The following is a 12,720-nucleotide window of genomic DNA, read 5'->3' as shown; positions in this document are numbered from 1 at the left end:
TTCTACTACAACCTTTACATATACAGAGTCTATGATTGAATTAAATTTTACGGACATTGAAAGACCAAGGGGGTCTCACACTCATGTAAGCGGTCCCAGGTAGGTTTTCACTATATATTTCTTTTTTGGGCATTCCATAAATATTTCTATTTATATTTCATAATGTTTTCTAGAGTTACATATGTAGTGGTTTTTCTTTTTGTTTACAGAAATATCATGTGTAAAAGTAAATCTCTGAAGCTGTTTTATTGACAACAATCTATTTTATATAAAGACAAATATGCAACATAGAAAAGGGTTTATATTCGAGGACAATGAGAACTTACAACATCTTGAAGAGGTCATTTTACGATTTCCTACGTTTCTTATCAGTCATCTTAACTATGAAAATCATGTTTTTAATGTTATCAAGTATTTTTTCTTTTTTAAGATTTTCAACAAAATTTTCAATATCCAACCGACTGCTAGCAGCCGGTTGGATATTGAATATCGAATATCGAATAACGAACCGGCTGCTAACTTCACATACATGGAAAAGATGCATATTTCGAAGGATTTTCATCATTCAAACTGATTTAATTTGAAAACGAGTGCATGAACCCCTATTTTTTAAAACGACATTTTGTTTCATTTCCACGGAGATTATGTGGACCGCATTTTATAAAACTGTACATAGTGCGATTTTTTTAATTTTGATAAATATACAGCAAAAAATGACGGTTTTTTTTCTCAATTCATGACCATTTGATAAATTTGAGATATTTCTGAATAAAATATGCATAAACTTTCAGGATACTTATAAACTACAGAAATAACAAATTATTTAATAAAAAACAATTTGTGTCTATCTTTTAAAACTAAAAAGTACTTTTAGTAATGTCTTTCTTTCTTTCGACCTCATTTAACTCAAAAAGTAGCACATGGAGGTATATTTTTTTATTACATTTTTGATTTAATCAGGCAAAAAATAGCAGATATAGAAATTAACATCTAAGTGTAAATACAGGATCAAAACTGTATCGTATGCCCTTAACTTCTCAAGTTCAATTGATATGTATATAAGGTAATTCTGTTTTTTTTCTGACACCAAACCAATAGCAAGAGAAAGTAGATAACTGAAACTACGGCAAATAATGCAATTGAAGTAATGAGATATTCGTTTGTATTTGAGTATATTTCAGTTCTAATTAAAAAAAATATCTAGAACAATAATCTTACATAAATGCCTTTACGTTTCGTTTGCATATAACATTTTCTGCTGTAGCCTTACTTTTTAAAGAACAAATAATTATGGCATTAAATGAGAGACTAAAATCAATTTAGCGAAAACTACATTTCCAGTTGTGACTGTACTTTGAAGAATAAATGATTAGGATATTGACAAAAAAACTGTAATCAATGTAACGGAACTTACTTCCATCACAATTTCGTCCACTATAGCCAGGTAGACAGGAACAATTGTAATTATTTATGAGGTCATGGCATGTTCCACCATTTATACAGGGAGCAACTTTACATTCGTTTATGTCTAAAATAGATTTCGATTATTGTCAAATCATTAATTTATTTATTACCAAGGTACAGCTAAATGATTATATATGCAATAAATAACACAAGAATATATGATACAATAAGAGAAAAATACAAATAATGCATTTCCTAATAGGAAAATCGAGCATAATAGTTGATTCTTCCTAAGAAGTTCATGTATCTACACACGAAAATCAATCAGGAAATTAAAGCGTTTGGTAAAGTAGAAAAAGTATTCAAATCAACAATTGTGGTGTTCAATTTGTCTACTTTACATATAAACATTGACCATTTAAAGCTACATTTTATGTAGCCTTGGTAATCGGGTGTCTCGGGTGCTGTACAAGGATCAAGAGTGTTGCCACGATGTCATAGACACAAAGGTTCGTACCGCGCTAACGCAAATTTGAAAATCTAACATTATTGGCCTAGATTTGAAACGAATTCAATATATATATTATATATATCACTTTGCTACGATTTATTTCCTCTTTCTTTTTTTGAAACATTTGTTTGTTTTTTGTGTTGTCTTATCAAATGGTTTTTAATTGGCTGATTATCTTTATAATGGACATAAAATCTGAAATACAATAATACACGTTTTGGTGAAGGCCCAGACTTCGTTACATAAAGTGAATTGCTGTTTTATCTAAAAAGATGATCAATAGAAGTTAATACCTGTTTCACAGAACGTCCCACTATATCCTGGTACACACTGACAGTTATATCTGTTAACCTGGTCGTGACATGTAGCACCATTTAGACACGGAGAACTATAACATTCATCAATATCTGGAGAAAATGAAAACAAAAAATAGCAGACAAGAAAGAAAAGAAAAATGCGATACGGGCAACGTGAAATATATGATACTCATTTATTGTTAATGGCTAAATAGGAAAGAACATTGAAAGAAAAAAAAAGAAAAATTGTCCATGTTCGTAATGACGGTAATATTTTGTAACTACATTTCACATTGGGTATATTTGCAAACATCTATTTCAAATTTTCTTCATTAGGGCAACTTTGTGTGTTACCTTCTAGCTATACGATATGCGCATGGTACAAACATGAGTTGAACTTACGTCGTTAAGCAACTGATAAATAATTGGTTCGTTTAATATTGTGTAGTATTTGTATTCCTAGAATTTGAAATTTATATCCCTGAATGTAAAATAGCTCATTAGGTAAATGATAAAATTGTGTAGTTAAATCGGAATCAAAAATCTAAAACATACCATGAGTGCAGTTATATCCAGTGTAACCAGGTAAGCATGTGCAAGTATACTGATTAATCAGATTATTGCACGATGCGCCATTTTTACATGGACCTCCAGCACATTCATTTATATCTGGAAATAAAGAAAATAATAATGCATTCGTTGTTTGAACTGTAATATTTTATTAATAAAATTCGTAAACAGACGAGTTACAAGTAACCATAGTCAAAATATAGAATTAAACAACTGGACATTTTCTTACACGGCGGTAGCGCGTACATTTTAATATCATAATAATAAAATCATAATACTCTTTCATATGAGTTTGAATTCACACAGAAGCTTTTCGTGAATGACGAAATGATGCTTGGCTAGTTATATCTATTGACATGTTTTTACATTGATTATGACCTGTCACTTAGTAATTCAAAAGTTCGTGACCATGCTGAACGAAACTATCCCATGAGATTAAGTTTGCCGTAAGTCTGTCTCGTATCATGACTTGCATGTATATTTGAAAATGAGTGTCGGTGAAAAACTTTACTAGGAAAATTCAGCTTTCCATTATGAACTTTCAATTTCTATGTAGCAACATTCCAGCATACGATACGACAAACAATAACTTGCGTTCCACATCATGCTTACCATGATAGAGCATTCTGCTTTCAAGGAAAGTATTTTATGCAGAGTCTAAATTGTTAAATTTGAAGTCATCTCTTTGAACGTTCTTGCCTTTTGTTGACCATTATTCCAGATGCATCTGTACTATTAATGACATCGGATATGTTTTATTTGTCATCATAACAATCCGTCATCTATTGTTCATACATTCTGGAATGCTACTTTTACTGATATTCCAAAAACATATCCTGGTTGCCATTACTGAAGGAAAATCTGAATCTATAGACGGCTGTCTGTCTTTTCGCTACTTAAGGTTTTGCTCTGAGCGTCACTGATGAGTCTTATGTAGACGAAACGCGCGTCTGGCGTATGAAATTATAATCCTGGTACTTTTGATAACTGTTTACACCACTGGGTCGATGCCACTGCTGGTGGACGTTTCGTCCCCGAGGGTATCACCAACCCAGTAGTCAGTACTTCGGTGTTGACATGAATATCAATTATATGGTCATTTTTATAAATTTTCTGTTTACAAAACTTTGAATTTTTCGAAAAACTAAGGATTTTCTTACCCCAGGAGTAGATTACCTTAGCCGAATTTGGCACAACTTTTTGGAATTTTTGGTCCTCAATGCTCCTCAACTTTGTATTTGTTTTGGCTTTTTAACTATTTTGATCTGAGCGTCACTGATGAGTCATATGTAGACGAAACGCGCGTCTGGCGTATAAAATTATAATCCTGATACTTTTGATAACTATTGGCTCATATGTCTGGGTTTTATTTTCGCTTCGTTTTTGATTCTGGTATCTATACTTAGCAAGTTTTGTATTGTGTGTATTATTACATATTCATTATTTTTTTCAATAAATAGAAAAAGTTTTTGCGCACGTAAAACTGTTTATTCGTTTGTGGATAAATCAAGCCAGGCTGTCTGGACCTCAGTGAGTTCAGTTTAATTCATTGGTGTTTATTAGTTATCCGTACTAACGTTGCGCACGATGTTCCTACAACACGACGTTACACCACCACAAACGTCTGAAACTTTTGACGTACATTAATTCAATTTGCAAGTTTCAGTTGCTTTTTTTTTATGTAGTTGGTTGATTCTAAATCTGTCTCTTTTATCTTTGTGATGTCTATTTACCATGAATTTTTTTACCTCAAGTTGTGGAAATCGATTAAATAATGTTTACTCTTAATTCACCTTGAAATGTTGTATTGTCGTAAGTAATGAACTAGAAGGAAGGAAACATGGGACAGAAGTATACGGTTCTTAATAAATGAATTATAAAAAAACTTTAATCGCAGGCTGCTAACTTGAATTGCATGGTGCATTCCATCTGTCATTGTAAATTTTTCATATCCTGATTCAACCCTAATACAAATATATCCGACACCCTGCAAGCATAGATGCAAGTAAATAAAAACATATTTACCCTTGATTAATTTGAATTGAATTGTATTAAAAATTTGCTTGACACATGACTTGTCGAAATACAAATACATTTTTTATTATAACCCGATCTTGAAAATTATTTTCCCAGTCATTTGAAGTTGTTTGCTTTTAAAATTTACCAATATTCTCCTGAATCGTCCGTATGTAATACTAGTTTGCATTATTCGATGAAACTATTTTTGTAGCTGTTTCCGATAAGTCTTTCAGTTACCTCCGTTTCATGCACAACATGCACCGTGTTTGTTTTTTTCAACAAACAGCATTTTTTTTTTAAATTTTACCACGCGATTCATTCTTAGTATCAAGCATATACAATGGAACAAATTTTACACATGTAACGTCGCAAAAAAAAAAGCGTTTGTTTGGATTTTCGGACGTTTTTCGACGTTTGGACAAAATGGCTACCGTTTTGTAATGTTTCCTATCATTTTATTCCTGTAAGACCCAAACATGCAGTTAATAAAAAAAGAATCTAGACTTTATGTTCTTTTCGTGTATCTAACTTTTGTTTTGGTAAATTATAAATTACGTATTGAAATATCAGGTAAAAATCTCGCATTAATTGCTTGGACAAATGAAATATCAACATGGACAAAATGGCTACCGCTTGAAAAACGACTGTGTAGAGATGGTTTTATAGAATCTACAACTTTTGAACTCACGATCAATGAGGCAAATATTTGTTCTTTCGGTAGATGTTATAATTATCTCACATTTTTTAGACATTTTTAGCTATGTGTACTTATAAAACTACCTTTCAGCCGTAAAGTCAACGAAAAACGTCATTGGACATTTTTCTTATTCCAGCTTAATATGCAACCACCGAGTCAAACGAAATTCGACAAAAGAACGGCTTGAATTTTACCAAGAACTGATACATTTCGTTGCTTCTGTCAAGTTTCGGGAAGATCAGAGAATAAGAAATAAAAGATAAAACAGTTATTCAAAAATGTAACGTTGGACATCCGTTTTTTTCACATAGCTTTGTTGTTTAAATCCTCAAATATACTAGATATTACTAAGCATATGACCAAGAGCTATAATAACATAAAGGAAAACATATACTGAATTAGTTTTTATAATGGTTAGTGTTTGTTAACATTTTATTTTGTTTTGCGGAGGAAATTTCGAAGATTTTGTTTTAAATCATAGGGGTTGTAGGAACCGCGTGCGTGACGTTACTATTTATTTTGGATTGGACTGCTTTATTGTTCAATGTTCCTGGATTTTCCTGTACATTTAGTATAGGAAGTGAGTCAATACGAATCAGCACGGTATCTTATATTCAGAGTGCAGTACCTAACATATACAAGATATAACGGCAAGTAGTAATCCATTGTATAAAGTTTAAAACATATCAATAGCAATTTGATATCATACACCTATCTGATTTTATAAATGGTGAAATGGTACGACATGGAAGTAACAATTGAATATTTCAAATGTTTATGAAACAATCCACTTTTTAAACTAAATTTAATATGTTTTCTTGAAATGTTCGATTAAATATTGCAGTAAGACTCCTGGTAGACTAAATAAAGGCAAAAGTAGTACACCGCTGTTCGAAATTTATAAATTCATTGATCACATCTATTATAAAATAAGCAATAACAGCTTATCATTTATGCCAAATAATAATACACATGCATTTAAAGAACATGTATTCATATATGTTGGACTAAATATCAAAGCTTAATTTTTAGACAGCGTATATGCACCAACAATATATAATAAATCATACTAACCTATTTCACAATTAATTCCAGTGTATCCTGCATTACAATTACAAGTGAACCCGTTGACTTCATCCATACATGTACCATTGTTCATACAAGGACCACTTAAACACTCATTTATATCTTAATATAAATATAAAATATATAAATACATAAATGAATTAATAATCTATTAAGCATACCCAAATAGAAAAGAAACACGATGTATCGCTGGCCAACGTTTACTTTTATATGCTACAAATGGACTAGAATTTTGCAGACACAATTAAATTTAATTTAATACATCAAATGCACAAAAATTGATATTCTATATTCTTTATTTGATCCAGTAATTTTGTCATGAGAAATAAGTTTCTCAGCTGGGTACAAAGTAGTTTTGGGATTTTTCCTTCTTTATTAGCCCCTATATGTGATAAAGAATTACATTTTGTGTTTTTATATTTGATTTGGTCCGTTGGGTATTTTGTCCTTCTAAAACTTTGTGATTGTGGTTTTGGCTTGATAGTCTCCTCTGTATTTTTTACTTTAATTTACCTGTAGAACAGTTTTTATCATTATACCCAGAACGACAGATACACTCGTAGTCATCCACTTTATCTATACATCGACTTCCATGTTTACAGGGTCTACCCAAACATTCATCAATGTCTGTTGAAAAAGAGAAATGTAGAAATAATAAAAAGTTGATGGCAAATATTAACAAACAACAAAAAAAAAGTTAGTGGTAAATCTGTGTTCAATTTCAGATAACCGCTTAAAGTATCAAAAATATATTTCTTCTGATGGACTTTGCTCCGAGTTTCTTAATGTGAGATATCAGCCTTATCGAATTAAATTGATTAAACACCTTTACTGTAGTCAACTCAATAATAATGTAACCGTGGTCTTCAAAAGAGAATCTTAGTTAATATATTGGTGTTTTATTATTAATAACAATATGAATTCTTTAAAAGATGGCCTTTTTACAAACGCATAGTATTATGTGATAAATTTAACTGCTTTTTTAATGGACATGCATATGAAAACTTTTACTTCAACAATTCATAAATTTTACTTGAAGGTGGCACATTTATTACCTCCATCACAGTTTCTGCCACTAAAACCGGGACGACAGCTGCATTCATAATTATTGACCAAATCATGACAGTTGCCACCATTCCTACATGGTGAACTATTACATTCGTTGATGTCTGAAATAATATATTTTACAAATATTTCTATTAAACAAATCATAAAGTTAGGTTTCCACTTCACAAATGCAAAGCATATACTTTAATTTTTATGTAATTTTTATGCAAATAAAACAAAGCTATTTAATATTTTAACTCATCATACTCCAGTGCTCATAACTTGCAGTTCAATAATTTTTCATCTGATAGCTTTAACCAAACAAAATTCATTTTGAACAAATATATAATTGTTTGAAACCAAAACGATAGGAATAAACAGTTAAAACTAACAATGATCAACATTGACCGAGGCTGCTACTTTTCTTATTTTATTTAATAGATTAATTATTAAAACAATGTAAAACGTGAACAAATTTCTTTTCGAAATAGTGTTTATATATTTGCTCACCTGTTTGACAGAAGGTTCCAGTATACCCGGGAAGACATTGACACGTATAACCATTCACTTGATCATGACAAGTGCCATTATTTTGACAAGGAGAACTTCCACATTCATCAATATCTGCAAACAAATAAAATGTCAATGATAAATGAGAACCAATATCACATTGTCTTACACTAGTCGTAAGTTATTTAGCACGACAAAAAGTTTTACAAAAGTAATGATTCATGTAAAATTTAGAAATCCGATATTTTTCATTTCTATTTTGTATTGCAGTATACTATGTTCATAATGTATATCAGGACATAGAATACATAAATGTAAGCCAAGAACTCAGTAAGTATTGGTAATAACAGTAACATTAAGAAGGACGTTTAATACCTGTTTCACAATTATAGTTGGTAAATCCTGGCATACAATCACATGTGTAAAAATCCACGTGATCTCTGCAGGTTCCACCATGTTGACACGGAGTACTTAAACACTCATTTATATCTATAATATTACCAGCATAAATTAATATCTACATTTCAAAAATTAATTACAATACAATAGTCGTAAAATGTATCTATATGATATGATTAACGATTTCTAGAGGCACTCTCAGTATTTGAAATAACCGAATGTGAGTTTTCATTATATTGTTGTCTTGCAATCAATTTGTGCCAATATTTGAACAAGAATCGGTTACCTTCTCGAGACCAAACTTTCAATTTCGAATAAATCATTGATTTTTGCTTTTCTGTTCATCTATTTTCTCCTTTTGATATAGTTTGTTAAATATTCTTTAAATTACAGTTTTTGATACCCCTCATATCCTTTCTCAGAAACTAAGGGTTGAACTCCATCTGCGGAGGTTTGTTTTAGTTGAAAATTGGCTATTTAATGTTCATTTTGGCCATGTGAGTTTTCATTTGTGTATGTATTAATACTTTCTATGCCTAAAAGTTTTGGCTTTAAGTGTGATGAAGTTATATCCAAATGAAGCTTATAACGCGAAACAATTATTAAGTATTATTTTCATATAATTTTTACTTGCAAAAAAAAAGCCGCAAAATAACGCAAAAAATAATATATATTTCATGGTTTTATTCATAGTTTAATTTGAAATTAAAATAATAAGTAAATAAGAATTAAACAACCGTCCAACTTCTTTTGACTGTTACCTATATCACAGTTATAGCCGTTGTAACCAGGGGAACAGGAACAATTGTAACCATTCACATCGTCTGTACAGTTACCATGACGACATGGGGAACTTGTGCATTCGTTTATGTCTATCAGTAAAAATATGTAAACAACTATTATTATTATTATCATGACGTCATTTAAACTTGAAAGAAAAACAAATTCAAAGAAATAGATCACTTGATAGACAATATAATACAAATGATAATATTAACTTATCACAGTGCCAGTACTAGGGCAGAATAATAAGAGCTTAACATGACTACAAGAAAGAATATACAATACTTTACATGATTTAAATTATTGAGTTGATTAGAACATTGAATATATAGAATATAAAAAAAGAAGATGTGGTACGATTGCCAATGAGACAACTGTCCACAACAGACCAAATTGACACAGACATTTACAACTGTAGGTCACCGCACGGCCCTCAATATATAGACATGCTCAAAGTGTTGACTAAATGAAGTTTCCACTATTTAAATCTTTTTAAGTGATAACTGATTACTTTATTTAAGACTGAACAGGAATTAAAAGTATTTCTGATATTTGTTTTGATAATTTGAAATAAAAAATAATACCATACTTACCTTTTCCTGATGTTCTTGTTTTTATCAAGTTTGTCATCGTCAAGCATAAAACCGATCGCACATGTATGTAAGACATATATTGTCTGATTAATTAATCATGTCTAGCTAAATAAATATAAGAAGACTCCAAGCTGAAAGAATCGTTTTTCAGGTGAGGGGAAACCCGCATTAATATATTAATATGATAAGAAAGTCTACATGTACGAATATTTTGAATACACCTTAAATCTGCATACATATATAACATACCAATCTGACAGTTATACCCGGTGTATCCTTGTACACATATACACGTATATTTATTGATCTGGTCAAGGCAACTCGCACCATTCAAACATGGTGAAGATGAGCATTCGTTGACATCTGTAAAAAGAACACTCGTTCAGTTTCAAAAACATAGCTATAAAAAAAATATTACAAACAAGAATGCGTTCCCAGTACACGGATGCCCCACTCGCACTATCAATTTCTTTGATCAATGGACCGTGAAAGGGTTAAAACTCTAATTTGGCATTTAAATTAGAAATATCGGATAATAGTGAACACGTGTACTAAGTTTCAGGTTGATTGGATCCCAACATTATCAAACAGTACCTTGACAAAAAAAAACTTTTACCTGAAGCGGGACAGACGGACGGTCGAACGGACGAATGAACGAACATACGCTCAGACCAGAAAGCATAAAGCCCCTCTTCTATCGGTGGGGCATAAAAAACTTCAACATCCTTATCTTCATTGTGATATCATGGTAACTCTTATGTCTTGATATTAGTAAATAAATTATTCATAACTGTGAGAACACGGTTGATCTATTTAATTTTACACTTTCATCTTAAATAAGTAACAACGTTATTCAAATAAGATCATTTGAAGAATGTAACACATTTTTTTAATATTTGCTTCATTTCTTTTCCAAGATAATACACTTACCAGTTTCGCAGTTATATCCAGTATAACCTGATTTGCAGGAACATGTATAGTTATTTATCAAGTTTGTACAACTACCGCCATTTTGACATGGTGATCTATAGCATTCGTCAATATCTGTAGAAAATACAGAAACATATTATACAAACATGATTCAGCAAGGTTAGTCAAATTTACAGAAACAAACGAAATCTTCTGGATACTTAATCGTAAAATGAGTTCAGCCAGGGCAAGTCTTTCGAAACAAATTCTAGTAATTTGATCAGTTAATATTAGTTGTCAGAATCCAAAATTTGGCACAAAGAGATAGAGATATTCTAAAGTTAAACATGTAAAAAATACACCAGTTAGCTTAAGTTGAGTATGTTAAAAAAAACCATAAGACATTCTAACGCTGAGCATGTTAAACAATACATGAGATATTAAACAGTAAAACATGCTAAAACGTGCATGGTAATTAAGCAACACGAATAAAAATATATAAGTATACCTGTCCCACAATTTTTATCATTATAACCAGGAACGCATGCACAGTTGTAACTATTTACTTGGTCACTACATGTTGCACCATTTCTGCATGGATTTGGTATACAATCGTCAATATCTGAAACAAAATACCAAATATATTTGTGCAAAACAAATTAAAACTTTGTCATTTTTGTTGACTGGTTGAGAAAAGAGTTTTAATAATGGTAATTAGGAATGTGTAAAAGAGACAAAAATCGGACCAAAGAGCAGAAAACATTTGAAGGTCACCAATGTGTTTTAAAACAGCGAGAACATTTCGTGCCCGTAGGTGTGCTAAATGTAAATAAAATTCTCTTGAACACCCCAGACATACTCTGGCACTATATTTATGTTGGAGAAACACTTGAATGATTTGGCTGCGGATAATACGATTACATTTAATATTTGAAAAAGAGCATAATGACCCTATGCAGATATGAATACAGCACTAATCTCATCTTCAGCTACAACATATAACTGTCTCTGTCATGTTTACACAAAATTCTTTAAAACTCTTTCAAACTCATAACAACCTACGACCACCAAGTCTTTAACTTCTACGTTTTGTATGCTCGTACTGTGGATTCATTTATTTTCGTGGATACCAATTTTCGTGGATTGATGAAAACTTATATGTGTAGTGGATATTTAATTTCGTGGTTTTGGAGAAATCTGCATACAAGCCAATAGAGAATTTGGTATTCGCTGAACCTTTAATTTCATGGGTCGTATTTCCCACGAAATCCACGAAAATTGGTATCCAACGAATAATAATGAATCCACAGTATCTACACTTTCATCGTTTTATTTATTCTGTGGGTATTACTTGACTAAGGATTTTTGACATCCCCTTTTGGTTTTGCATTTTATTGTGCAGTGTTCAAATATATTCAGGTATCAACGGATCAGGTGGAGAAAATTGAAATGAACTTTGTATGACCGTTTGTTGAGTAATCATCATTAGGAGAAAATAATGAGGTAATATAATGCAAGAATCTGCAGACTAGTATTGTATAAATAATTAAAAGCAGGAACTTTACCTGTAGAGCAATTTTTATTGGTATAACCTGGAAGACAAACACATTCATAATCGTTCACCTTATCTATACATCGTCCACCATATTGGCACGGGTTACTTGAACACTCATCAATATCTGAAGAAAGATATAAATGGAGTTGTATCATTTTCACTTAAAATATTGCGAATATACAGGAGAAAGGTATACTCAATATGTATAGGTCACTGTACGGCCGCCCACAATGCTTAAAGACCCTACTATATGTTATACATGCATTTTTAAATTTAAGATACATTTTCATTATGAGCCAGAAAGATACGAATTTGTACAATTACATAAACCTGATTGACTA

At 31.2% G+C, this 12,720-nt stretch overlaps 1 protein-coding gene across 1 annotated transcript in view; it reads right to left on the bottom strand.

Annotated features, from left to right (window-relative positions):
• The window catches only part of LOC134710922 (uncharacterized), a 153,259-nt gene that overhangs the window by 64,966 nt on the left and 75,573 nt on the right, over nucleotides 1-12,720 (bottom strand). Inside the window, exons 50-62 of the mRNA XM_063571338.1 lie at nucleotides 12,390-12,503; nucleotides 11,333-11,446; nucleotides 10,846-10,959; nucleotides 10,165-10,278; nucleotides 9,301-9,411; nucleotides 8,516-8,629; nucleotides 8,141-8,254; nucleotides 7,639-7,752; nucleotides 7,097-7,210; nucleotides 6,572-6,685; nucleotides 2,767-2,880; nucleotides 2,209-2,322; nucleotides 1,415-1,528 (exon numbers count right to left, since the gene is read on the bottom strand). Coding sequence (XP_063427408.1) covers nucleotides 1,415-1,528; nucleotides 2,209-2,322; nucleotides 2,767-2,880; nucleotides 6,572-6,685; nucleotides 7,097-7,210; nucleotides 7,639-7,752; nucleotides 8,141-8,254; nucleotides 8,516-8,629; nucleotides 9,301-9,411; nucleotides 10,165-10,278; nucleotides 10,846-10,959; nucleotides 11,333-11,446; nucleotides 12,390-12,503 — 1,479 coding nt within the window. The remainder of the gene's footprint in view (nucleotides 1-1,414; nucleotides 1,529-2,208; nucleotides 2,323-2,766; nucleotides 2,881-6,571; nucleotides 6,686-7,096; nucleotides 7,211-7,638; nucleotides 7,753-8,140; nucleotides 8,255-8,515; nucleotides 8,630-9,300; nucleotides 9,412-10,164; nucleotides 10,279-10,845; nucleotides 10,960-11,332; nucleotides 11,447-12,389; nucleotides 12,504-12,720) is intronic.

Source organism: Mytilus trossulus, chromosome 3 (genome assembly GCF_036588685.1).
Source record: "Mytilus trossulus isolate FHL-02 chromosome 3, PNRI_Mtr1.1.1.hap1, whole genome shotgun sequence".
Lineage (NCBI taxonomy): Eukaryota > Metazoa > Mollusca > Bivalvia > Mytilida > Mytilidae > Mytilus > Mytilus trossulus.
This window is presented reverse-complemented; position numbering and strand designations above follow the sequence as displayed.